This window comes from Coenobita brevimanus, chromosome 85, assembly GCF_032717465.1.
Source record: "Coenobita brevimanus isolate Jiangsu-jjx chromosome 85, ASM3271746v2, whole genome shotgun sequence".
Classification (NCBI taxonomy): Eukaryota; Metazoa; Arthropoda; class Malacostraca; order Decapoda; family Coenobitidae; genus Coenobita; species Coenobita brevimanus.
In genome coordinates, this window is record NC_137038.1 from 9222900 (window position 1) to 9247899 (window position 25000).

General features: G+C 41.3%; 1 protein-coding gene across 1 annotated transcript in view; it reads right to left on the minus strand.

The window, feature by feature from the left end:
- LOC145410418 (lachesin-like) overlaps nt 1-25000 on the minus strand; it is a 211646-nt gene that overhangs the window by 136142 nt on the left and 50504 nt on the right. The window contains exons 4-6 of the mRNA XM_080280571.1: nt 4410-4565; nt 2590-2712; nt 963-1069 (exon numbers count right to left, since the gene is read on the minus strand). Coding sequence (XP_080136697.1) covers nt 963-1069; nt 2590-2712; nt 4410-4565 — 386 coding nt within the window. The remainder of the gene's footprint in view (nt 1-962; nt 1070-2589; nt 2713-4409; nt 4566-25000) is intronic.

Below are 25000 nucleotides of genomic sequence, written 5' to 3' on the forward strand. Positions count from 1 at the left end.
GTGTGCGTGCAATCACTTTCACCCTTTGTGCGACAGCCCTTGCAACAGAGCTAGAAAAGGAGTGAGCGTGTGTAGGTAGACGGGTGCTGCGTGCCTGCCGTAATGGGGAAGGAATGAAGTCAGAGTTTTCAGAAGAGAGAGAGAGAAAGAGAGAGAGAGAGAGAGAGAGAGAGAGAGAGAGAGAGAGAGAGAGAGATGATTGACTTCACCCTGTTTAGAAGAGATATTTGTGGTAAACCCCCATCCTACATACATGTACACACACACACACATACACGATACCACAAGCGACAAATGATATCCTGCACAATATCAAGTGAGTAGGGTTAAATGGCACAAAGGGGTCGGTGCAACACAACACTTCGAAGTTGATATTGCAAGAGAAATAATATGCATCACGAGAGAGACAATGGGGAAAGTGAGAGAAAATGAGACTGAATTGAGTGTTAGTAAAGACAGTGAAATAGTCATGAGGAAGAGAGAAAGGGGAAAGTAATAGAAAATGAAAGACTGAACTGAGTGATAGTAAAGACAGGGAAAGAGTCATGAGGAAGATTATATCGAGGTGATAGATGAAGGAGCTGAATTTCTGAGGTATTAAAACAAGATGATAAATTAGATGTTATGTGTATCAAAGCCATATCCTCTCTCTCTCTCTCTCTCTCTCTCTCTCTCATCAACAGACTTCGAAAGCATAATCACAACCCACCCCCTCCCTCCCTCTCTCTCATCCTCTCTCCCTTCACCCTCCTTCTCCCTTCCTCTCAACACCCATCCTTCTCCTACCTTACTTTCACCACCCTCAATCTCCCTCCGTCTTACCCTTCCCCCTCTCAACCCCCCTCCTTTCCCTTCCTTTCCTCTCACCCTCAATCTCTCCCCATCTTACCCTCCCTCCCTACCTTTCTTCCGGTGTGGGTGTGGATGAAGTTGGGGTAGAGTGGATGGCCTCCTTCCTTTACCCAGGTGATGGTTGGACGGGGATAGGCCTCCACGCTGCACGAGAGGTTGGCGCTGCTCCCCAAGGCCACCAGGACGTCGGGATCCACGGCATGGGTTGTTGGTTGGACTGGGGGGAGGGGAACGGCTAGTAATATAAGGCTAGTATGAAAAAATATACGGTAGTTGACTGGAGTGGGAGGAATTGGCTAGTAACATCATGCTAGTATGAATATAAATGGCTAGTAATAAAGGACTAGTTATATCAAGAGCTAGTTATAATAGGGTACTGGATATTGGCTAGTATTAACAGGCAAGTTTGATGAGACTGGCTAGTAATCTTAGTAGAGAAAAAAAATAAAAGGCTGGTAATAAGACTAAAAATAATGCTAGTAATATTAGGCTAGTAATAATAGGCTAATAAAAATGCTATTAATAAAGCTAGTATAACTCTAGTAATAATAATATGGAAATAAATGGTTAGTTTTAATAGGCAAGTAAAAATAGGTTTATATCATCTTGCTAACAAAAGGAGAGAGATTGATAAATAGCGAGAGAGAGAGAGAGAGAGAGACAGCTACATACTGTACATATATACATACATATATACATACACCTATCAAACAAAACAGACCTACTTACACCCAACACCCACACCCAAACAGACCTACTTACACCCAACACCTACACTCAAACAGACCTACTTACACCCAACACCTACACCCAAACAGACCTACTTACACTCAACACCAACACCCAAACAGACCTACTTACACACAAACAGACCTACTTACATCCAACACCTACACCCAAACAGACCTACTTACACCCACACCCAGACCTACTTACACCCAACACCTACACCCAAACAGACCTACTTACACCCAACACCCACACCCAGACCTACTTACACCCAACACCTACACCCAACACAGACCTACTTACACCCAACACCTACACCCAACACAGACCTACTTACACCCAACACATACACCCATACAGACCTACTTACACCCAACACCTACACCCAAACAGACCTACTTACACCCAACACCTGTACCCAAACAGACCTACTTACACCCAACACCCACACTCAAACAGACCTACTTACACCCAACACCTGTACCCAAACAGACCTACTTACACCCAACACCTACACCCAAACAGACCTACTTACAACCAACACCTACACCCAAACAGACCTACTTACACCCAACACCCACACCCAAACAGACCTACTTACACCCAAACAGATCCACTTACACCCAACACCTACACCCAAACAGGCCTACTTACACCCAACACCTACACCCAAACAGACCTACTTACACCCAACACCCACACCCAAACAGACCTACTTACACCTAACACCTACACCCAAACAGACCTACTTACACTGAACACAGACCTACTTACACCCAACACCTACACCCAAACATACCTACTTACAGCCAACACCTACACCCAAACAGATCTACTTACACCCAAACAGACCTACTTACACACAACACCTACACTCAAAGACTTACACCCAAACAGATCTACTTACACCCTACACAGACCTACTAACACCCACAGACCTACTTACACCCAACACAGACCTATTTACACCCAACACAGACCTACTTACACCCAAACAGACCTACTTACACCTAACAGACAACAGTATCCTCTTGCTAACGGAGGGAGGCACACCGTTGGAGGCAATGCAGAGGTAGGCTCCCGCATGACCCCGCCTTACGTTGCCTATTACCAGCTCTGGGCCCACCACCACTGTTAACAGGAGAAAATGGGAGGTAATAGGAAAAAAGGGGGAAACAATAGGCTAATAAAATGGGAAATGACAGGGTAATAGGAGAAAATAGGGGAATAACAGGCTGAGAAGAGAAAATGGGAGTTAACAAGAGAACATGGGGGAAATAATAGCCTAATAAAAGAAAATGGGGAAATAGTAGCCTAAAAAAGAAAATGGAGAATAACAGACTAACAGAAAATGGGGAAATAATAGCCTAATAAAAGCAGGAACTTCTTTTATTAACTTGAATCCACCACCATCACTGTTAATAGGAGAAAATGGGAGTTAATAAGAGAAATACGCAGGACAGTTAAATAAGTAAATGAGTGAATAAATAAGAGGAGGACTATATAATAAGATGAGCAGCATGGATGAAAAGAACAAGAAATAAGTGAGAGAGAGAGAGAGAGAGAGAGAGAGAGAGAGAGAGAGAGAGAGAGAGAGAGAGAGAGGATGCGTAACCTCAAAATGAAAGAAAACGAGAATAACAACGAAAATGGGCCATGGGAGGGAAGGGGTGACTAAAATACTGTATCAAAACAATCAAAACAACCCCCCTTGATTACTAAAAAAATACAGTGAGGTCAAAGCAGGTCTTATTGCGTTAATTATTACACTTACATTAGCGTCCAATACTTTGTGAAATATACGGAATAATTTGATGCACTGATGATAACGTTATGGGAGTGTTATTATTATTATTATTATTATTATTATTAATTGTAGTTGTTGTTGTAGTAGTAGTAGTGGTGGTGGTGGTGATCGTGTTAGTAGTAGTAGTAGTAGTAGTAGTAAAATAACTTGTTGTAGTCATTATCATCATCATATTTTTATTATTATTACGGCTGGGATGGTAATGATGATAATGATGATGATTATTAATACTATTTATAGTAACTTAAGTAAATAATTTCCTTATAATCTAATAATACTACTGAGATAACTAAAGTAGTTACGGTATTACATTCTCTCTCTCTCTCTCTCTCTCCCTCTTTCCCCCCTCCCCCACCCCCTCCCTCCTCCCGCCACTCACATGTCTTATACAGCTGATCGCAATCTCTCTCCCCCATCCCTTCCCCCTCCCCTCTCCCCTCTTCCTCCCCTCCCCCACATTCTCCTCCCCCTCCTCCTCTCCTCTGCCACTTCCCCCTCCCCCTCTTCCTCCCAGCCTCCTTTTCTTGCTCTCTTCGCCCACCCCCCGTCCTCCTCCTCTTTTTCTCCTTTACTTCCCTGCTCACTCCCCCTCCCCCTCCCCTCCTTTCCCCCTTCCCCTCCTCCTCCTCTTCCCCCTCTCCACCCCTTCCCCTCCCCCTCTCCTCTTTTCTTGCTCTTTTCCCTCCATCTCCTCTCTTCTTTTCCTCTCACTCCCCTCCCTTTCCTTCCCTTCTTTCAGTTTCCTCTACATTTCTTCTTCTTCCTCCTCTTTTTTCTTTTTCTCTTCCTTTTATCTCTTTTTGCTCCTTTAGTTTCTTAATCCTCCACTACCTCCTCTCTCTCTCTCTCTCTCCATTCATCTACCCATCTATCCATCTATCTATCTATCTATCTATATATTTAACTATCCATCCATCCATCCATCTATTGATCTATCTATCTATCCATCCGTCTGCCCATCCATCCATCCATCTTTCTATCTATCCATCCATCCATCTATCCACCTCCACCTCCACCTCACCAGTAATAGGGTGGAGGTGCATCTTCCTGGCATCCTCTGGCCTCCACTTGTACTTGGGTGGAGGCTTCCCGCTGGCGCCACACCTCAGCCTCACCTCCTCCCCCTCCGACACCTCCACGTCTCCGCTGGTCTCCGAGTCCACTATCTTCGGAGGCACTGTGGGAGAGAAAGAGAGGTGCTAGTCACGAAGAAGTGCAGACATCATTAGACACCCCCTCTACCCCCCCTCCTCCTCCTCTTCGTTATCCCTCCTCCTCCTCCTCCTCTTCCTCCTCCTCCTCCACCTTCACCTCCGCCTCCGCCTCCGCCTCCTCCATGTCTCCAAATCCACCATCTTAGGAGGCACTGTGGATGAAGACAAAGGAGCTAGATAAGATGCTAGTCACGAAGAAGTGCACAAGTTTGAATCAATAATATACAGGAGAATAGATTAATGTGCAATGAAGCGTGAGAGATTTGCCGAATTCTTTAAGATGAAAACACACACACACACACACACACACACACACACACACACACACACACACACACACACACACACACACGTAGCAGCGCCGGTCCTTCCACCCACTCCCTCGTCTTCCCATTTTCTTTATTTTTTTTTTTTATTCTTACTCTTTTAGGACGATTTTCTTCACGTAAAAAAAATCCCTCAGGCTGAAGGGGTTAATGAAGGCTTTATCTTACCCCTCTACCTGGAATAAATGCCCCTAAATAAATAAATAAATAAATAAATATATAAATGATACGGATGATGAAAAATATAGAAAATGGGTCTTCGGATTTAAGGGGTGTTTATTTTATTTTTATTATTATTATTATTATTATTATTATTATTATTATTATCTGTTGTTATATAACTGCTACTGTTATTATTAATATTTTATTATTATTATTATTTTATTATTATTATTATTATTATTAACAGCAGTAGCAGCAGCAGTAGTAGTAGTAGTAGTAGTTGTAGTAGTAGTAGAAAAAGAAGAAGTACTAGTAGTAGTAGTAGTCGAAGAAGAAGAAGATGATGATGATGCTGTTATTGTTTGTTTGTTGTTGTTCTTGTCCTATGCTCACCTGAACCTTGCACCCAGTGGACTACAGGCTTACCTTCCTCTCCACCCCTCCACCATCCGCCTTTCGGGGACGGGGATAGGGAATAGGGATTATTATATAGCCAGGCAGTGGAGCCGGCCCGTTATATCAGTGCCACCACATGAAGGAGCCATGAGTTCTGCTATTACTCTATCTATCTATCCATCTATCTATCTATTTATCCATGTATCTATATATCTATCCATCTATCTATTTGTCTACCTATTCATCTATCTATCTATCCATCTATCTATTTAAATCTACCTATTCATCTATCGATCTATCTATCTATCCATCTGTCTATCTATCCATCCATCTATTTATATCTGCATCTAACCATCTATCTACATATCTATCCATCCATCTATCTATCTATATCTACTTCTGCATCCATCCATCTATCTATTTATCTATCTATCTATATCTACTTATGCATCCATCTATCTATCTATATCTACTTATGCATCCATCTATCTATCTATCTATCTATATCTACTTATGCATCCATCCATATATCTATCTATCTATATCTACTTATGCATCCATCCATCTATCTATCTATCTACATCCAGACACCATAATCCCATAAGGAGAAATAAGAATATATATGTATTATTAATGTTAATAGAAATGAATTGTTTTTAAAAGACAAATTAATCTCCTTGGACTTTGATTAGCGCAGGGAGATAGATATACAGATAGATATAGATAGATACAAATAAATAGATTGACAGATAGATAGATAGATAGAAAGATATACTGATTGATGGATAGATAGACAGACTGACTGATAGATGGACAGATGGATAAATAGATAGACAGAGATAGATGGACAGACAGACATATGGATAGAAATTTGGATACAGATAGATAAATAAATAGATACAGACTGATAGATAGATGGATGGATGGATAGACCGATGGAGAGACGGATATATGGATGGCTTGATAGATAGACAGACGGAGAGGTACATGGAGAGATAAAGAGAAAGACACAGAAAGGCAGATGGATATATAGATAGACAGATAGGTGGATAGATAGATTGACTGACAAATAATATAGATGGATGGATGGATAGACAGACAAACAGATACAGACAGACAGACAGACAGGGATGGATAGATATATAGATAGAAATGATAAACACGATAATGTAAGACAGAGTGATGAGGGTAGATGTAAAAATTAAAATACTTGTTTATCTATCTATCTATCTACCTATCCATCTATCTATCTCTATCTAACAACTAATTACGAAAAAAAACTTCGGTCACGGTTGATATTCTTAAAGGTCAGGCCCTCTCTCTCTCTCTCCCTCTCTCTCTCTCTTTCTCACTCACAATGAAAGGAGGGTGTAAAACTAGAGAGCAAAAATGAAGACAGAGAGAGTGGTATTGTGAGCTAAAGGGGTACTCTCTCTCTCTCTCTCTCTCTCACACACACACACACACACACACACACACACACACACACACACACACACACACACACACACACACAGGTAGAGATAATAAAAAACATAAGATAAATAATTAAATATGAAAAGATTAGGGAATATTTTTAGATATGTAATATAAGGAGAAAGAAAATGGCTGGAGGAGGAGGAGGAGGAGGAGGAGGAGGAAGAGGAGGAGGACGACGATGATGATGATGATGACAATAATAATAATAATAATAATAATAATAATAACAATAATAACAATAATAATAATAATAATAATAATAATAATAATAATAATAATGATGATGATGATGGTGGTGGTGACAATAATAATAATAATAATAATAATACGAGTAAAATATGAAATAAAAATGGATGAAAGTCGAGGGAAGGAGAAAAAATGTGAGAGGAAATACATTAAGAGATTGAATTTCTCTCTCTCTCTCTCTCTCTGGAAGGGTGAGGTTGGGTTAGCAGGGTGAGACAGGGTGAGGCAGGATGAGGTAGGGTGAGGAAGGTGAGGCAGGGTGAGGTAACGTAACGTGAGGTAAGGCGAGGTAAGGTGAGGTAGGGTGAGGCAGAGCGAGGCAGGATGAGGTAAGGTGAGGCAGGGTGAGGTAACGTGAGGTAAGGCGAGGTAAGGTGAGGTAGGGTGAGGCACACTGAAGCAGGGTGAGGTAGGTTAAGGTAAGGTGAGGCAGAGTAAGGTAGGATGAGGAGGGTGAGGCCGGGTGAGGTAAGGTGAGGCAGAGTAACGCAGTATGAGGTAAGGTTGGGTAGGGTGAGGCAGAGTGAGGTAAGGTTGGGCAGGGTGAGGAAGAGTGAGGCAGGGTGAGGTAGGATTAGCCAAGGTGAGGCAAGGGTGAGGTAGGGTGAGTCAGGGTGAGGTAGGGTTAGGCAGACAGAGGCAGGATAAGGCAGGGTGAGGTAGGGAGAGGCAGACTGAGGAAGAGTGAGGCAGGGTGAGACAGACTGAGGAAGGGTGAGACAGGATGTGGTAGGGTGAGGCAAGGCGAGGTAGGGTGAGGCAAGGCGAGGTAGGGTGAGGCAGGTGGGTCTGACAGCTGCTCCTATGAGTGATTTTCGCCATAATGTTACAGTCTCTCTCTCTCTCTCTCTCTCTCTCTCTCTCTCTCTCTCTCTATTCACCCTCTCTTTTTCACACGTCTGACTCACTTTTGCTCTCTGATTAAGTCCTTCATTTTCTTGATCAATGACTCTCTCTCTCTCTCCCTCTCTCTCTCTCTCTCTCTCTCTCTCCATTTCTGTCTAATTTGTAACATTCACTCTCTCTCTCTCTCGCTCTCTCTCCATTTCTGTCTAATTTGTAACATTCTCTCTCTCTCTCTCTCTCTCTCTCTCTCTCTCTCTCTCTCGCTCTCTCTCCATTTCTGTCTAATTTGTAACATTCTCTCTCTCTCTCTCTCTCTCTCTCTCTCTCTCTCTCTCTCTCTCCATTTCTGTCTACTTTGTAACATTCTCTCTCTCTCTCTCTCTCTCTCTCTCTCTCTCTTTCATCTCACAGGTAATTACACGTTGAGTGGCAGGAGGAAGGAGGGAAGGAAGGAGGAAGGAAGTGAGAGAAGGAGGAAAGGAAGAAGGATGGGAAGGAAGCAGGAAGGGAAGGAAGGAGGGAGGGAAAGAGGAAGTGAGCGAAGGAAGAAATGAAAGAGCGAAGGAGGGAAGGAAGGAGGGAGGGAAGGGCGAAGGAAGTGAGGGAAGAAGGGAAAGAAGGAGGAAGTGACGGAAGGAGGAAAGGAAGGAGGGAAAGGAGGGAGAAATTGAGGGAGGAAAGAAGGGAAGGATGGAAGGAAGAAGGGAGGAAATACGGAGGGAAGGAAGTGAGGGATGGAAGGAAGTGAGGAAAGGAGGGAAGGAAAGGAAGAAAGGCGTTAATGAAGTCAAATGGAAGGAAGAAATGTGAGAGAAAGAAGAGAAAAAAGAAATGGAGGAGGAGACTGGAAGAAAGGGGAAAATGTATGAATGAATAACGAATGAATGACTACCTAATGAAGGATCTAATGAATGATGAATGAGTAAATAAATGAATGAAATGGATAATGAATAACGAATAAATAATGAATAATGAATGAATAATAATGAATAATTAATAATGAATAACGAATGAATAATAATGGATGAATAATAACGAATGCATAATAACGACTGAATAATAACGAATAATAACGACTGAATAATAATGGATGTATAATAACGACTGAATAATAACGAATGCATAATAACGAATGACCGCATGATTAATGTGGCCAACGAATTAAGAATAATTAAATGAATAATGAATGACGTAAATGAATAACGAATAACTGAAAACTATGAATGAATGAATAATGATGTAACTGAAAGAATAACGAAATAATGAAAATAACGAATAAATAATAAATGAATGAATAATGAAGTATATAACTGAATGAATAACAGAACACTAAAAATAATGAATGAATGAATGGATACTGAACTTAATGAATGAATAAATAACAAATGCATAAATGGAATACCGAATTAAAGGTGAATTACTAACGAATGACGTGAATGAATGAATAACGAATAAGTGAATTAATAAAAATAATGAAGTAATGAATGAATATAATGAACGAAAGAGTACCGGATGAATAAATGAGTAATGAATGAACGGATGAGACCATAAATGAATGAATGAATGAAGGAAGGAAGGTAAGAGGGAAGGAATAATAGTGAAAGCATGAATGAAAACAGGACTGAGATACAAAAAGAAAGTAGAGAAATATGTAGGCCTGCTTGAGAGAGAGAGAGAGAGAGAGAGAGAGAGAGAGAGAGAGAGAGAGAGAGAGAGAGAGAGAGAGAGAGAGAGAGAGAGAGAGAGAGAGAGGCATATTAATAGGAGCTAAAGAAGAGGAGATAAAAGGGAGAAAAAAGAGGAGGAGGAGGAGGAGGAGGAGGAGGAGGAGGAGGAGGAGGTGGAGGAGGAGGAGGAGGAGGAGGAAGAAAAAAAATAACAAAAAAAGAGTCAAAGGAAGAGGAAGAGGTGGAGAAGAAAGGTAAGAGGGAGAAGGAAGAAGTGGAAGAGAGGAGGAAGAAAATAAAGAAAAAGAAAAGGAGGAGAGTGAACGTGAAGCAAGGAAGATGACATTAATTACACGCAGGACTAAAAATAAATACAAAAATAAAGCCAAAAATATAGAAAAATAAAAAATCCACATAAGCATTTTACCTCCCTAACCATAACCAGCTCGTGTGACGTCATAATTTAACAAGCGGTAACTGCCTCCTCCTTATCATCATCATCTTTATCCTCCACCTCATCATCATCATCATCATCATGACCAAATTAATCACACTGCCGTATATATATGAGGTAGTATAATAATAATAATAATAATAATAACTTGAGGTGCACTCAGTGGAGAGCATCTCTCCGACAAGGGCAATGTAAATTCCAAACCACTCTTCATTATGGGTTAGGTTTTCTCATCAATGATTAGGGTTTCGCAGTAAATGTTTTCCGGATCCAGAATCTGTAATACGATCCGGATCGGTCCCAAAAGTTAATCGACTGTTCCCTGGGACATGGGCTACCTACCCACCAAATCTAATTCAGATCTCTCTTTTAGGTTTTCAGTAGTCCTGCTAACAGACAAACAAACAAAAAGGGGTGAAAACATACTCTCCTTGTCGGACAGAATAGTAGTTATACAACAACTAGTGCTACTTTTACAACTACTGATGACAATAATAATAACAAAAACACTACCAGTACTACCAAATCATAACCATATATATATATATATCGCCTCCCATAGCCGCCAATCAATCGCCCGTTCTCTTTCTTCCTTTGTCGATGTCAACAATGAAATCGCTTTTAAATGAACGAATTTCGCGGTGTCCTGGCTATTTCAGCGATCTGCGCAAACGATGGGGAGTTTATTTTTTATTTTCATTTTTTTATACCTATCCGCCATTTTAACCATAAACAAAAGCCGAAAGGTTGGCGGAAAAGAGTAATTAATTCGAATGGGTGTACATGGCAACCCCGGCTAAGCTCCTCTCCCGCCATATATATACGGATCGCGTAAAGGATTATTTCAAACATTTATCCTTTTGTATTTCGCCCCCTTGCCTCCGACTGGGCTTGTTAAATGTAAACGAGGGTCCAGTAATGCGTTTATCGTATTACCAGGGCTAATTTGAGGTCACAGTACCGGAATAACTGAAATTTATCGCTTGTGTGAACCGGTTTTAATTTCAGTTAATCTTTAGGTTCGATTTTTGTTTTTGACGTAGAAAATGCGGATACGGTGTGTGTGTGTGTGTGTGTGTGTGTGTGTGTGTGTGTGTGTGAGAGAGAGAGAGAGAGAGAGAGAGAGAGAGAGAGAGATTCTACCCACGTATTCCCTGCGTTACGTCAATTATTAAATGTGGCGATAAACTTTCTCCCCTTATACTGACACTGAGATATGTCGATTCTACTGACGATTCTACTGATGACGATTCTATTCCTCAAAGGCATTCTGACACAGGAAGAGGAAGATGTTTTTTTTTTCTCTCTTCTCTGATTCATGTCCAGAAAAAGAAAAGAATCATATGTAAAAGTGATATATTGGGTCAGGGTGATAATTTACTTTTTCATATATAATGGTAATACCTTCATCATCATCATTACTATTATCATTATCATCACTTTATTATTATTATTATTATCATTACTACTACTACTACTACTACAATTATTATCATTAGTGTATGTTAGTTCACTGCAGGATAAAGGACTCTTCCGACTTTCTCCACTCCGACCTATTGGGAGTTCGCTTGCTCCTTTCCACAACCTGACCCTAATCCTAGAGTTGACACACACAGACACAGACACACACACACACACACACACACACACACACACAATTTTTTTTTTTAAATAACAGAATAGAAGAGGGAAAACCAAATGAATAAAAAAAAACTCATCCATACACCAGATTACTGGTGTCCTCTGTTAATAAAGTATCTGTAACAGTTCGAATTGAACAGCTGTAGGTTGAAGTTTGGAGGGAAACAACTGGGGAAGCGAGTTCCAGAGAGAAGCAGTTTGGGGAATGAAAGAATTCTGATAGACAAAAGTTCTGCAAATATGGCCGAGTGACATTCCAGTCATGAGCGCTACCAGATGCCCGTGTAGCACGAGGGAAGGCATGGAGAGGCGGCACCATGGACGCAACTTCGTCTGAGCATATGCTATAAAAATATCTGTAAAATTATGCAAGGGAGGCAACATTCCTTCTTACTTGTGGGGGAGGTACGGTAGTTTATTTGTAATAGCAGAGTCATTCATAATTCTAAAAGCTTTGTTCTGAATTTTGTCTAGTTGTTTTAATGAAACCTCTCCACATCCATTCCACAAGAGTGAGCAGTATTCAAGCTGAGAGCGCACATGACCCATAAGTTATAGCTAACTGCTCGTCAGTGAAGAAGTTACGGACTCTGTACAATAATCCAAGTTTGCGGCGGTTTTAGCAAGTGATCTGACATGAGAGGTCCAGCTGAGGGTATTGTTAAGTGAAACACCGAGAATTTCAATACTTTTGGAGACAGAAATATTTGTAGCACTGAAGCTAATATACGAATCTAGAAATATCTGTCTAATAGTAAACTGTATATATTTAGTTTTACTAGCATTAAAAGAGACAAGGTTGTTTTGTACCAATTCACTGATCGTAGATAGGTCTTGATTTATGGAGATGGCTGTACTGAGTTGAGAGGTAGAGATATTAGACTTTGTAAATGGATGTCTGAGTGTGAATGAACTATGTAGTGTTGTCATCTGCATATGAGTGGATGGGATTGTGGGCAAAAGATAAAAGATCATTAACATGAACCAGGAACAGGGTTGGAGCCAGAACTGGTCCCTACGGCACGCTGGCGTTAATTGACTGGAAATTGGAATATACATCATCTACTTTTATTTTCCTTTCACTGAGATATGAGGAAATCAAAGGAACAAAAGACGTTAGTCCATAGCAAGGGAGTTTAGACAACAGGGAACGGTGCCATACTCTGAAATATCAAGGGCTACTGCGTGAGTTTCTCCATGTAGGTCGACTGATTGATGGATGGTATGAGTTAGGAGATTGAGTATGTCAATGGTGGATCTTTCGTGGCGAAAACCATATTGTCTATCACTAATTACAGGTAAGTTGTTGGATTCAAGATGTTTAACAATGTGCTTATTAATTAAAGTTTCAAATACCTTACCAAGAGAAGTTGTGACAGCTATTGGTCTGTAATCAGAGGGGTCAGACGAACTTCCTTTCCTTGGATAATCCACACACACACAAATACAACACATACATCCACACACACACACACACACACACACACACACACACACACACACACACACACACACAGCAAATACAAACATCCACATTCACCTACCCCCCCTCCACACACACACACACACACACACACACACACACACACACACACACCAATCCCTAATCACAACAAAAGACTCTAAAACCAGCCACACCAAAGACCACAAATCCTAAATCTCTCTCTCTCTCTCCACATTATTTCATTCCTATTTCTGTTATCCTAGACATTTGCTTCTGCTCCCTCTTTTTCCACCATTTTCACATTTCTTCATCTTCTCTCTCTCTCTCTCTCTCTCTCTCTCTCTCTCTCTCGTTTAGTTTCTTTTCCATTTTTCCATAATTTTCACATTCCATCATCCCCCCTCTCTCTCTCTCTCTCTCTCTCTCTCTCTCTCTCACTCACTCACTCACTCACTCACTCACTCACTCACTCTCTCTCTCTCTCTCTCTCTCTCTCTCTCACTTTCTCTGCCGGAAATGAGACCCGCAGCACAGTACAATCAAGCAAGGCATCTCAACTCAAGCAAACACAATCAAGTGAGAGGCTGGGAGATGCAAGGAAATAAACAAGAAAGGAAGAAAACAAGGAAGATAAACAAGGGAGAGAAAATGTACAATGATGAAAAATAAGAAAGGTGGGAAATAAGCAAAAAAGAAAATCAAGTAAAGAGGTAAGGAAGGAAGGAAGGAAGGAAGGATGGATGGAAGGAAGGAAGAGAATTTTAAAGGAAATAAATTAAAGGAGAGGGGAATAAAGAATAAAGAAACTAAGGAAAAAATCAAGGAAAATCAAGAAAACGTAAGCAAGGATGAAAATTAATGATGACAAAAATAAGCAATGAGTGAAAATGGAGACTGAAATAAGAAAATCAGAGAAAGAAGGAAATAAGCAAAGAATAGAATCAAGGAAACAAGAAAATAAGCAAAGAAAGAGAAGGAAACGTGCAAATAAGTAAATTAAGAAAATATGGAAATAAGTAATAAGGAAAAATCAGGAAACAAACAAAAAAGCAAGGAAAATAAAAACTAAGCAAGAATAAAAAGGATATGATAAACAATATAAAGGAGGAAGGCAATACAGAAGGAAGAAAACCAAGGAAAGAAGGAAATAAGAAAGAAAATCAAGGAAAGAAGGAAATAAGCAAGGAAGAAAATCAAGGAAAGAAGGAAATAAGCAAGAAAATCAAGGAAAGAAGGAAATAAGCAAGGAAGAAAATCAAGGAAAGAAGGAAATAAGCAAGAAAATCTAGGAAAGAAGGAAATGAGCAAGGAAGAAAATCAAGGCAAGATGAAAATAAGCAAGAAAGAAAATCAAGGAAAGAAGAAAATAAGCAAGGAAGAAAATCAAGGAAAGAAGGAAATAAGCAAGAAAGAAAATCAGGGAAATAAGGAAGTAAGTATGGAAGAAAATCAAGGAAAGAAGGAAATAAGCAAGGAAGAAAATCAAAGGAAGGAAATAAATAAGGAAAACAATCAAGGAAACAAAGAAATAAGCAAAAAAACAACATGGAGAGGCTCAGTTGAACGGTGTGGTGACGCTCAGTGGCCGCCATCTTGTTACACCACCACCACCATCACTACGGGACCGTCTGACCTAGCTTTATTTTCTCTCTCTCTCTCTCTCTCTCTCTCTCTCTCTCTCTCAAAAGTATAACATTCTTAAAACAAAAATATATGAATTTTTGGGGCGAAAAATAAAGAAAAAATTATATACTTTTTGAACGAAGAAAAGAATATTAAAGAGGATTGTTGTTTGGAAGTTTGAGGAAAATACTTGAGAGAGAGAGAGAGAGAGAGAGAGAGAGAGAGAGAGAGAGAGAGAGAGACGAAGTAGTGGTGGTTGATGGTGGTAGTTGTGATGGTAGTTTATGAGTGGTAGTAGTGGTGGTATGGTGATGGTAGTTGTGGTAGTGAAGGTTTAGTAACGACACCTGTAGCTGCCGTGGTAGTGTTTGTGGCAGTAGTGGTTGTGGTAGTTGTGGTGGTAGTGGTAGTTGAGGCTGATGTGGTAGTAGTTGTGGTAGCTGTGGTAGATGATGCTACAGCTGCGGCAGAACCACACATGATTATGAACCTATTGTAGCATTAATTCCAGGATCTATCGCTTTAATCTCTCTCTCTCTCTCTCTCTCTCTCTCACACACACACACATACAACAACGTTCATCTCTACCTTCTCTCTCTCTCTCCACCCTTCTCCTCTTTTCTTCATTTCCCTTGTCCATACTTCTTCCCTCACCCCCTCCCTTCACCCCTCCTCTTTCTCCCTAACTTCTCTCCCCCTCCTCTCCCATCCCCTTCCCTCCTTCCTACTTCCTACCTCCCTCCTCTCTCTCTCAACCCCTCCCCTTCCCGAAAACCCCCTCCCTCCATCCTTCCTAAGGCTCCCCCAACCCCACTTCCTCTCCCCACCACCTCCCCTCCATACCCTCCCCCGTCCCCTCCCCCTCTTCCTCTCCATCCCCTCCCCCCACCCCCTCCCCCCTCTTCCCCTCCCCAACCCCCTTCCTCTCCCCAACCCCCCCTCCCCTCACCCCCAATCCCCTCCCCACCACAACACAACCTGGATCCAGCTTCTTTCTTGCCTAAGTCCGGGTCAAGAAACAGGAGAGTTAGCCAATTACGAAGTTGTGGAGCACCCATTAGGTCGGTGGGGGGCGGGGGATGGGGGCATGGGGAAATGGGTAACAGATAGATTGGAGAAAATAGATAATGGGGATGACAGTAGGGAATTACTGTATATAGGCAACATAGAGGAAGAGACAACGTGAATATATATATATATATATATATATATATATATATATATATATATATATATATATATATATATATATATATATATATATATATATATATATCATCAGCCGTTTGAGTGTCCACTGCAGGACCGGCCTATCCCGACCGAAGTGGGGACGATACAGTCAATGTATCTCTACCAAGTGGCTTAGGCTGTCTGGTAGAGATTGTATGTAGGGTGAGAAGTGCTTGTGAGTGTGAATGTAGTGTTGGAATGGCTTTGTATGCGTAGTCTGTGAACCAAGTGTAATCGGCCCGCGCAAGCCGACTGGGTGCAAGCATATTTTATAGTATGCGACACTGGTTCAACCACAGCACTCATTATGTCCGCCAAAGCAGTATGTGGCCGGGCGAACACTCCCAAAGTTTATTACCCTGGCGGGGCGCGAACCCTCGTTCTTCAGTGTACGAAAACGCAAACTTTACCACTGCACAAAAGAGGTTCATATATATATATATATATATATATATATATATATATATATATATATATATATATATATATATACAGCCATCTGTCTTCCTGTCATTTTGTAAGTACAGTATGTTTCTCTCTCTCTCATATATATATATATATATATATATATATATATATATATATATATATATATATATATAAACACACACACAATGTATATATACTTACGTATCTGTCTGTCTGTCTGTCTATCTATCTATATCTATCTATCAGTGCCAAAAACCAGGTTATTCTCGGACTAATTATCAGCAGCAAATGCTCTATCAACAGACCAATTCTCGGCCATTCAATTACTGACGAGCCTGTAGTCAAAAATTGGCTCTCTCATAATTCACCCGTAGGTCATCAGTAATTGTTGTAATGACTGAGATTTGGACCCATGTTGTTACTGTATTTGTTACTGTAAATTGGACCCTGAATAGTCTACTGGTGTTTGACGAGAGAGAGAGAGAGAGAGAGAGAGAGAGAGAGAGAGAGAGAGAGAGAGAGAGAGAGAGAGGATGGCTGACTGTGCGTGATAAAAACTTGAGGGGCACTCAATGGAGAGCATCTCTCCGACAAGGGCAACGTAATTTCCAAATGACTCTCCATAATGGGTTAGTTTTTCTCATCACTGATTATGGTTCCGTAAAAAGTGTTTTCCGGATCCAGAATCTGTAATACGATCCGGATCGGTCCCAAATGCTAATCGATTGTACCCTGGGACATGGGCTATCTACCCACCAAATTTGGTCCAAACCTGTCTTTTAGTTTTAGAGTAATCCTGCTAACAGACAAACAAACTAACAAACAAACAAACAGGGGTGAAAACACGGTCTCCTTGTTGGATTGAAATAAAAATTAAAAACAGATTGGATACTAAAAAAAGTGCTAAAGAAATAATAAACATAACAAAAGCCATAAATGACTAAAAATAAATAAGAAAATAATGATAAACATAAAACTACATAATAAAGATAAAACACACAATAACACAAAAGCAAAAATAAAAATGAAATTAATGACCAATACAAGACAGTCCTTACAAAAAAAAATAAAAACTATTGAAAAATGTTAAATTGTACAAAACAAAAACAAAGCAAAAACATCAATGCGTCAAAACAAACAAGCATCATAACCAAAATTCAGAAAAAAAAAACAAAAAATGACAAAATAATAGAGAAAACAAGAGAATAAAAAGGAAAATAAAAAGTCACCACCAAAAACAAACACACAAACAATGAAAACAAGAAAATAAAAAGAAAAAACAATGAAAATAAAAACAGAAAAATCAAACGCAAAAAAAACAAAAAAACATGAACGTCAAAACACACACACAAAAAAACAAAATACACCAAACTAGAAAAACACCACAATCAGAAAAAAACATCACCATCACAACAAGCCAGAAAAAACACTAAAAATAAAACGCAAAAAAATAAAAATTCGACTGATGCAAAAAAAAAAAAAAAAAAAAACGGGGAAAGTTTTAATCGGCACAGGTTGATGATTTTGTTGTCCTGATTGTGGTTGTGTTGTTGATTGTGGTTGTGGCTAATTGTGGTAGTCATGGTGGTTGACTTGTTGTGGTTGGTAATGGTGGTGAGGGCTGTGGTTGTGGTTGATTGTGGTTGTGGTTGATTGTGGGAGTGGTTGATTGTGGGAGTGGTTGATTGTGGGAGTGGTTGATTGTGGCTGTGGTTGACTGTGACTGTGGTTGTGGTTGACTGTAGTTGTGGTGGTTGACTGTGGTGGTGGGATGGTGGTGGGGATTGATGTGATAGTAACTGGTGGTGGTGGTTGACTGTGGTGACTGACGTGGTGGTGGTTGATGGCTGAGGTGGTGGAGGTACATTGATGACTGTGGTTGTGGTGGCAGTTGATGGGGGTTGTGGTAATGGGCTGTTGAGTGTAGTGGATTTTGTGGTTGTGGATGGTGACTGTGGTGTGGTGGAGTGTGGTAGGAGTGTGCTGATGTGGTGTGTCGTTGATGAGGTGTGTCGTTGCTGTAGTTGGTGGTTGTTGTGGTGGTGGTGGTGGTGGTAGTGGTTGTTGTTGTTGTTGTGGTGGTGGTGGTAGTGGTTGTTGTTGTTGTGGTGGTGGTAGTGGTTGTTGTTGTGGTGGTGGTGGTGGCTGTGGTTGTTGTGGTGGTGGTGGTGGCTGTGGTTGTTGTGGTGGTGGTGGTGGCTGTGGCTGTAGTGGTGGTGGTGGAAGTGATGGAGGTTGTGGATGTTGTGTGGTGGTGGTGGTTGTTGTTGTTGGTGGTGGTAGTGGTGGTTGTTGGTGGTAGTGGTGGTGGTAGTTGTGGTTGTGGCTGGTTATAGTGATGGCTGAAGGAAATGTTATGAAGCAGAGGGACTATAATTATAATATTTGCTTGATAGGAATAGAACAAAAACAAATAAATAAATAATAAAATACAAACAAAAAAACAGAAGTAAATGAGCGAAACAAAACAAGAAACATTAAACCAGACGAATAAAAAAAAAAGACGAACTAAAAATCATAACTAAAAATAAAAACACGAACGATAAAATAAGAAAACAGACAAAAAAATGAAAAAAAGCGAATGATCGATCGAAGAAACAGAAAAAGGCGAATCAAACGTTGTGAAAAAAAAAAAACTGACGAAATAAAACGAAACAGAGGGAATGAAAGAGAGAACGATAATAAAAGAGAAGAGAGGTGAACGAATGAATTAGAGACGGGCTGAATAACAAGAGAAAAAGTGATAACAGAATGATAACACATGGAAGAGAACGATAAGTTATGAGAAAAGGAGACTGAAAGATAAAGGGAGTATGATGGTGAACGAAAATTATAGAAAATAGGTGAAAACTAGAAAAATAAAGAGTTATGGGCTATTTAGAGAGAGAGAGAGAGAGAGAGAGAGAAACATTATCTCCCTCCCTACCCCCCAGCGGCTTGTTTCACGTCTCCTCCCATTGTTCTCTCTCTCTCTCTCTCTCTCTCACACACACACACACACACACACACACACACAGAAAGAGTACACGAAAACAAAAATAATAAATACTGCATTACAATTTTCCCAACCGTACTTTGCAAGCATGGGGCAGTTATTTTTCACCATCACTCTCCCCTTCAATAAACTTACACTAATAAATAATACAGATAATACAGAGATACAGCATTAAAGATAATAAATTAGACAGGAAAAGATACATAAAAATACAGAGATGAGCGGAGAGAGAGAGAGAGAGAGAGAGAGAGAGAGTAATGATTGTTGAGAAAATTGATGTTTTATTTTCTTTCTCCTTTTTTTCCTTTTTCATCACTTCTTCCTTCTTTATTCTCTCCTGCTTCCTACTTCCTCCTCTTCCTCTTTCTCTTCCTCCTCCTTTCTTTCCCTCCCTTCTTTCTTCCTTCCTTCTTTATTCCTCCTATCTCTTGTCAACTCCTTTCTCTCCCCTCCTCCTCCTCCTCTCTTTTCACGGATTCACCTGGTGAACAAGCCTACATCTTTTCTATCCTTAATGACCTAGAGCAGCTTGTACAGCACCCTACCCGTATCCCTGACCGCCTTGGAGAGAGCTCCAACATACTTGACCTCTTCCTCACAACTAATCCTTCTGCTTACTCTGTTAATCTTTTCTCTCCGTTGGGCTCCTCTGATCACAACCTTATTACCTTAACCTGTCCTATCACTCCGGTACGGCCTGTGGACCCTCAAGGGAAACGTCGTCTGTGGCATTTTGGAGCCGCGGACTGGGAGGCCCTCAGGCTGTACTTCTTTGATTTTCCCTGGAATGATTATTGCTTCCATGGCCGTGAGCCATCTGAGTGTGCCTTGCGCATTACGGAGGTTATTCTCTCGGGCATGGAAGCATACATTCCTTTCTCATATCCTTTGACTAACGCAAGAAAGCCTTGGTTTAATCACGCTTGTTCTAATGCTGTCCGCAACAAGGAGAGGGCCTACAAAAGGTACCGGAGCCAATCCACCCCTGAATCACATCATCTTCACGTTTCTGCCCGGAATCGTGCTAAGTCTGTTCTTCGCTCTACTAAAAATAATTTCATCCATACTAAATGCTCTCAACTCTCCAACTCGATTTCTTCCCGCTCCTTCTGGCACCATGCCAAAAATCTTTCTAACAACTTTACCTCATCATCCTTCCCTCCTCTTTTCTACTCTGATGGTTCTGTAGCTATTTCTTCTACTGATAAAGCAGATCTCTTCGCACAGACTTTCTCCTCCAGTTCCACCTTAGACGATTCCGGTGCTGTTCCTCCATCACTTCCCCCCTCTGACTTCCTCATGGCTGACATTAAAATGTCTTCAGTTGATGTATTTTCTGCCATTACTGGCCTCAGTACTATCAAGGCATATGGGCCTGATGGGGTCCCTCCTGTTGTTCTCAAGAACTATGCTTCTCTGCTTACACCCTGCCTAGGCAAACTCTTTCGCCTTTGTCTGTCAACTTGTACCTTTCCTTCTTGCTGGAAGTTTGCTCTCATTCAGCCAGTCCCAAAGAAGGGTGACCACTCCCAACCCTCCGACTATCGTCCAATTGCTTTGACGTCCTGTATTTCAAAAGTTTTCGAGTCAATTCTTAATAGAAAAATTTTAAGGCATCTTTCCTATCACAACCTTCTTTCCGATCGTCAGTATGGGTTCCGTCAGGGACGCCCCACTGGCGATCTTCTCACCTACCTTTCAGACTCCTGGTCATCCTCCTTTCGGGACTTTGGCGAAAGCTTTGCCATTGCACTTGACATCTCAAAGGCTTTCGATCGAGTCTGGCATAAATCTTTAATTTCCAAACTGCCCTCCTACGGTTTCTATCCTTCTATCTGTGCCTTCATCGCTAGCTTCCTTTCTGGTCGTTCTATAGCCGCTGTTGTAGACGGCCATCGTTCTTCTCCTAGATCTATCAACAGTGGTGTTCCTCAGGGCTCTGTCCTATCACCAACTCTCTTCCTTTTATTCATCAATGATCTTCTAAGCTGTACATCTAACCCTATCCACTCATACGCTGATGACTCCACCCTTCACCTTTCCATTCGGTTCCCGCAACGCCTATCTCAACAGTTACTTCAACAAACAAGGGATGAGGCTATGGCACACCTAATGTCTGACTTGGCTCGTATCTCCGACTGGGGTAAAAATAATATGGTTGTCTTTAATGCATCTAAGACTCAGTTCTTACACCTATCAACCTGACAAAATCTTCCACAGGTATACCCATTAATGTTTAATAATATTCAGCTTAATCCTGCATCATCCTTGAACATGCTTGGGGTTTCATTTACTCGGGACTTATCTTGGAAAGATCATATTACATCTCTTGTAAAATATGCTTCCAAGAGATTGGGTGTGCTAAGCCGACTCCGCTCTTTCTTTACCTCTGCACAATTGTTGACTCTATACAGGGGTTTTATCCGCCCCTGTGTGGAGTACAACTCTCATGTGTGGGGAGACTCCCCACATACAGCTCTTCTCAATAGGGTGGAGTCAAAGGCTTTTCGTCTCATTAACTCTCCTCCTCTTACTGACTCCCTTCAACCTCTGTCTCTTCGCCGCATTGTTGCATCTTTATCTCTTTTCTATCGCTACTTTAATGGTCACTGCTCCTCTGAACTGTCTGCTTGCATTCCTCCACCTCTACGACGGGCACGTAGCACCCGTCTGGCAGCAAACTCTCATCCCTTTTCTGTCCAACTCTCTAATGCAAGAGTTGACCGTTACTCCCAGTCTTTCATTTATGCAACAGGTCAGCTCTGGAACTGTCTCCCTCTGTCTGTATTTCCTGCTGCCTATGATCTCCAGTCTTTCAAACGCAGTGTGTCCAGGCATCTCAAAATGATCGGATCTTGAATTTGGCTCTCTATTGTATTTTGTTTTTCTCTTGGAGGGAACTGTTACTGCGGGCTCATGGCCTTTGGTTCCTTCTTCCTCGCATAAAAAAAAAAAAAAATCTCCTCCCGTCTCTATAAACTCTTCCTTCATCTCTCTCCTTCCTTCTCTCTCTCTCTCTCTCTCTCTCTCTCTCTCTCTCTCTCTCTCTCTCTCTCTCTCTCTCTCACACACACACACACATCGACAGGTCAGATCTTTAACTTAATTAGCTTAGCCTATCACACAATTCCATTACAAATAGGTGTCTCTCTCTCTCTCTCTCTCTCTCCGCCACCCTTCAACACCTTCCTACAGGCTTACCTTTCCCCCCATTCCTCCCCCTCCCCTCCCTCCTCCTCCCCTTCCCCTCCCCTCCCTCCATTACAGCTTACATTAGTGTCATTAGGATTTCAGTCACCTCATTCACGTAAAATTCTCTCTCTCTCTCTCTCTCTCTCTCTGCCAGTCTATATAATGTATGTCTATCTATCTATCTCTACCTACTTATGTATTTATCTATTTATCTATCTACACCTGCCTACCTATCTATCTACCTATTTTTCTATCTAACCTATCTATCTACCTCTATTTATCAATATATTTATAGTTCTATTATCCATTTCTCTCTCTCTCTCTCTCTCTCTCTCACACACACACACACACACACACACACACAAGAAAGAGAGGGAGCTAAGTACTGCATTAATCACTAGCGATCAGCTGCTTGGACCACTCTCTCTCTCTCTCTCTCTCTCTCTCTCTCTCTCTCACACACACACACTCACATATTGTCTCTCTTTGTCACCTCTCGCTCTCATTTCTCACTTTCTTACATTTTGACAGCCAATCTCTCTCTCTCTGTCTCTCATTCTCGCTCTTCTCTCACTTTCTTATGTTCTCGCAGTCAGTCTCTCACACACACACTCTCACTATCTCACTTCTCGCCCTCATTTTCTCACATTCTTACTTTCTCTCAGTTATATTCACACCCTCATTTTCTCTCAAATTATCTCACTCTTACACTTCACCTCACTTATTTTTGCTCACTCATATTCTCCCACTCTCTCACAAATTCTCTCACACTATTTCACGCTCATTCTGTCACTTTCACTCACTTTCTTACTTTCACTTCCATTATCTCACTTTCTTACATCCTTTCTCACATTCCCGCTAACACTCTATTACAATCTCTTGCTCTAATTTTCTTACTCTCAAAACCTGCTACTCTCACATTCTCTCTCTCTCTCTCTCTTTCCTTCTTTCCTCTTGTCTTTTATACTATCCTTTTGTCATAGATATAGATAGACCGATAGATAGATGGAAAGGAAGATATATGTAGATAGATAATTACACACAGATAGATACAGACGAAATATACAAGTGAATTAATGGATAAACACACGGAGAGAGAGAGAGAGAGAGAGAGAGAGAGAGAGAGAGAGAGAGAGAGAGAGAGAGAGAGAGAATAGAGATAGTGAGCAAGGGCAACGAGAAACAAGTGGGGACATACTGCTGGCTTTACGAGGTCTCTCTCTCTCTCTCTCTCTCTCTCTCTCTCTCTCTCTGATGCCGTTATTTTATTTCTGCTTTCATTCCACTCCTCTCTTTCTCTCCCTCTTTCTCTCTCTCTCTTTTAAAAAATAGGTCTCTATATAGATTAATCCTTCTCCATAAGAGAGAGAGAGGGGGGGGAGGGAGGGGAGAAGGAGGGAGGGAGAGTGGGGAGGAGGAGAGAGGGGAGAGGGAGGAAGGGAAAGTGGGGGAGGGAGGGAGGGAAGACAGAAGGATGGACTGAAGGATGAAGAGAAGGAAAAAAGGAAGGAAGAAGGAAAGCAAGGAAAGAAAGGAAACATGGAAGGGATGGAGTGAGGAAGGAAAGATGGAAGGAAGGAAGAGAAAAGGGAAGGAAGGAAGAAAAGGAGAGAGAGAGAGAGAGAGAGAGAGAGAGAGAGAGAATAATTAATGTACTACTTTCCCAGCACATCAATACGTCCTTACTTAATCCTCTCTCTCTCTCTCTCTCTCTCAGCTTCTTACCTAGTTACAATCTCCCTGTTTTACCTCGCTGTCTTTTTTTTCTCTCCCTTGCTCTCCTCTCCCTCCCTGAACTCAATTTCCTCTCTCTCTCCCTCCCTCCCCCCATTCTTTCCTCCCTCTCCCTCCCTCCCTTCATGCTTTCCTCCCTCCCTCCTCTATTCTTCTTTCTTCCTCTTCATTGTTTCGTTTTTTTTTTATTCTCCCTCCCTCTCTCTCTCTCTCTCTCTCTCTCTCTCCTTCCCTACCTCCCTTTTATCTATTCTTTCTCCCTTCCTTCCTCCTTCTCTCCTTTCTGTATCCCTCATTTCCTACTCTCTCTCTCTCTCTCTCACGACTGCTACTTCTGCTCCCTCCCTCCCTCCCTCACTCATTTCCTCTTCTACTTCCTCCCCCCCCTCTTCTTCCTCCCTTAATGACTCTCTCTCTCTCTCTCTCTCTCTCTCTCTCTCTCTCTCTCTCTCACCCTACCGTTCATCTCTCTATACTGCTTCCTTCCCTCCCTTCCTCATTCCTCAGCGCATTTCATCTTTCAACTATCTATCC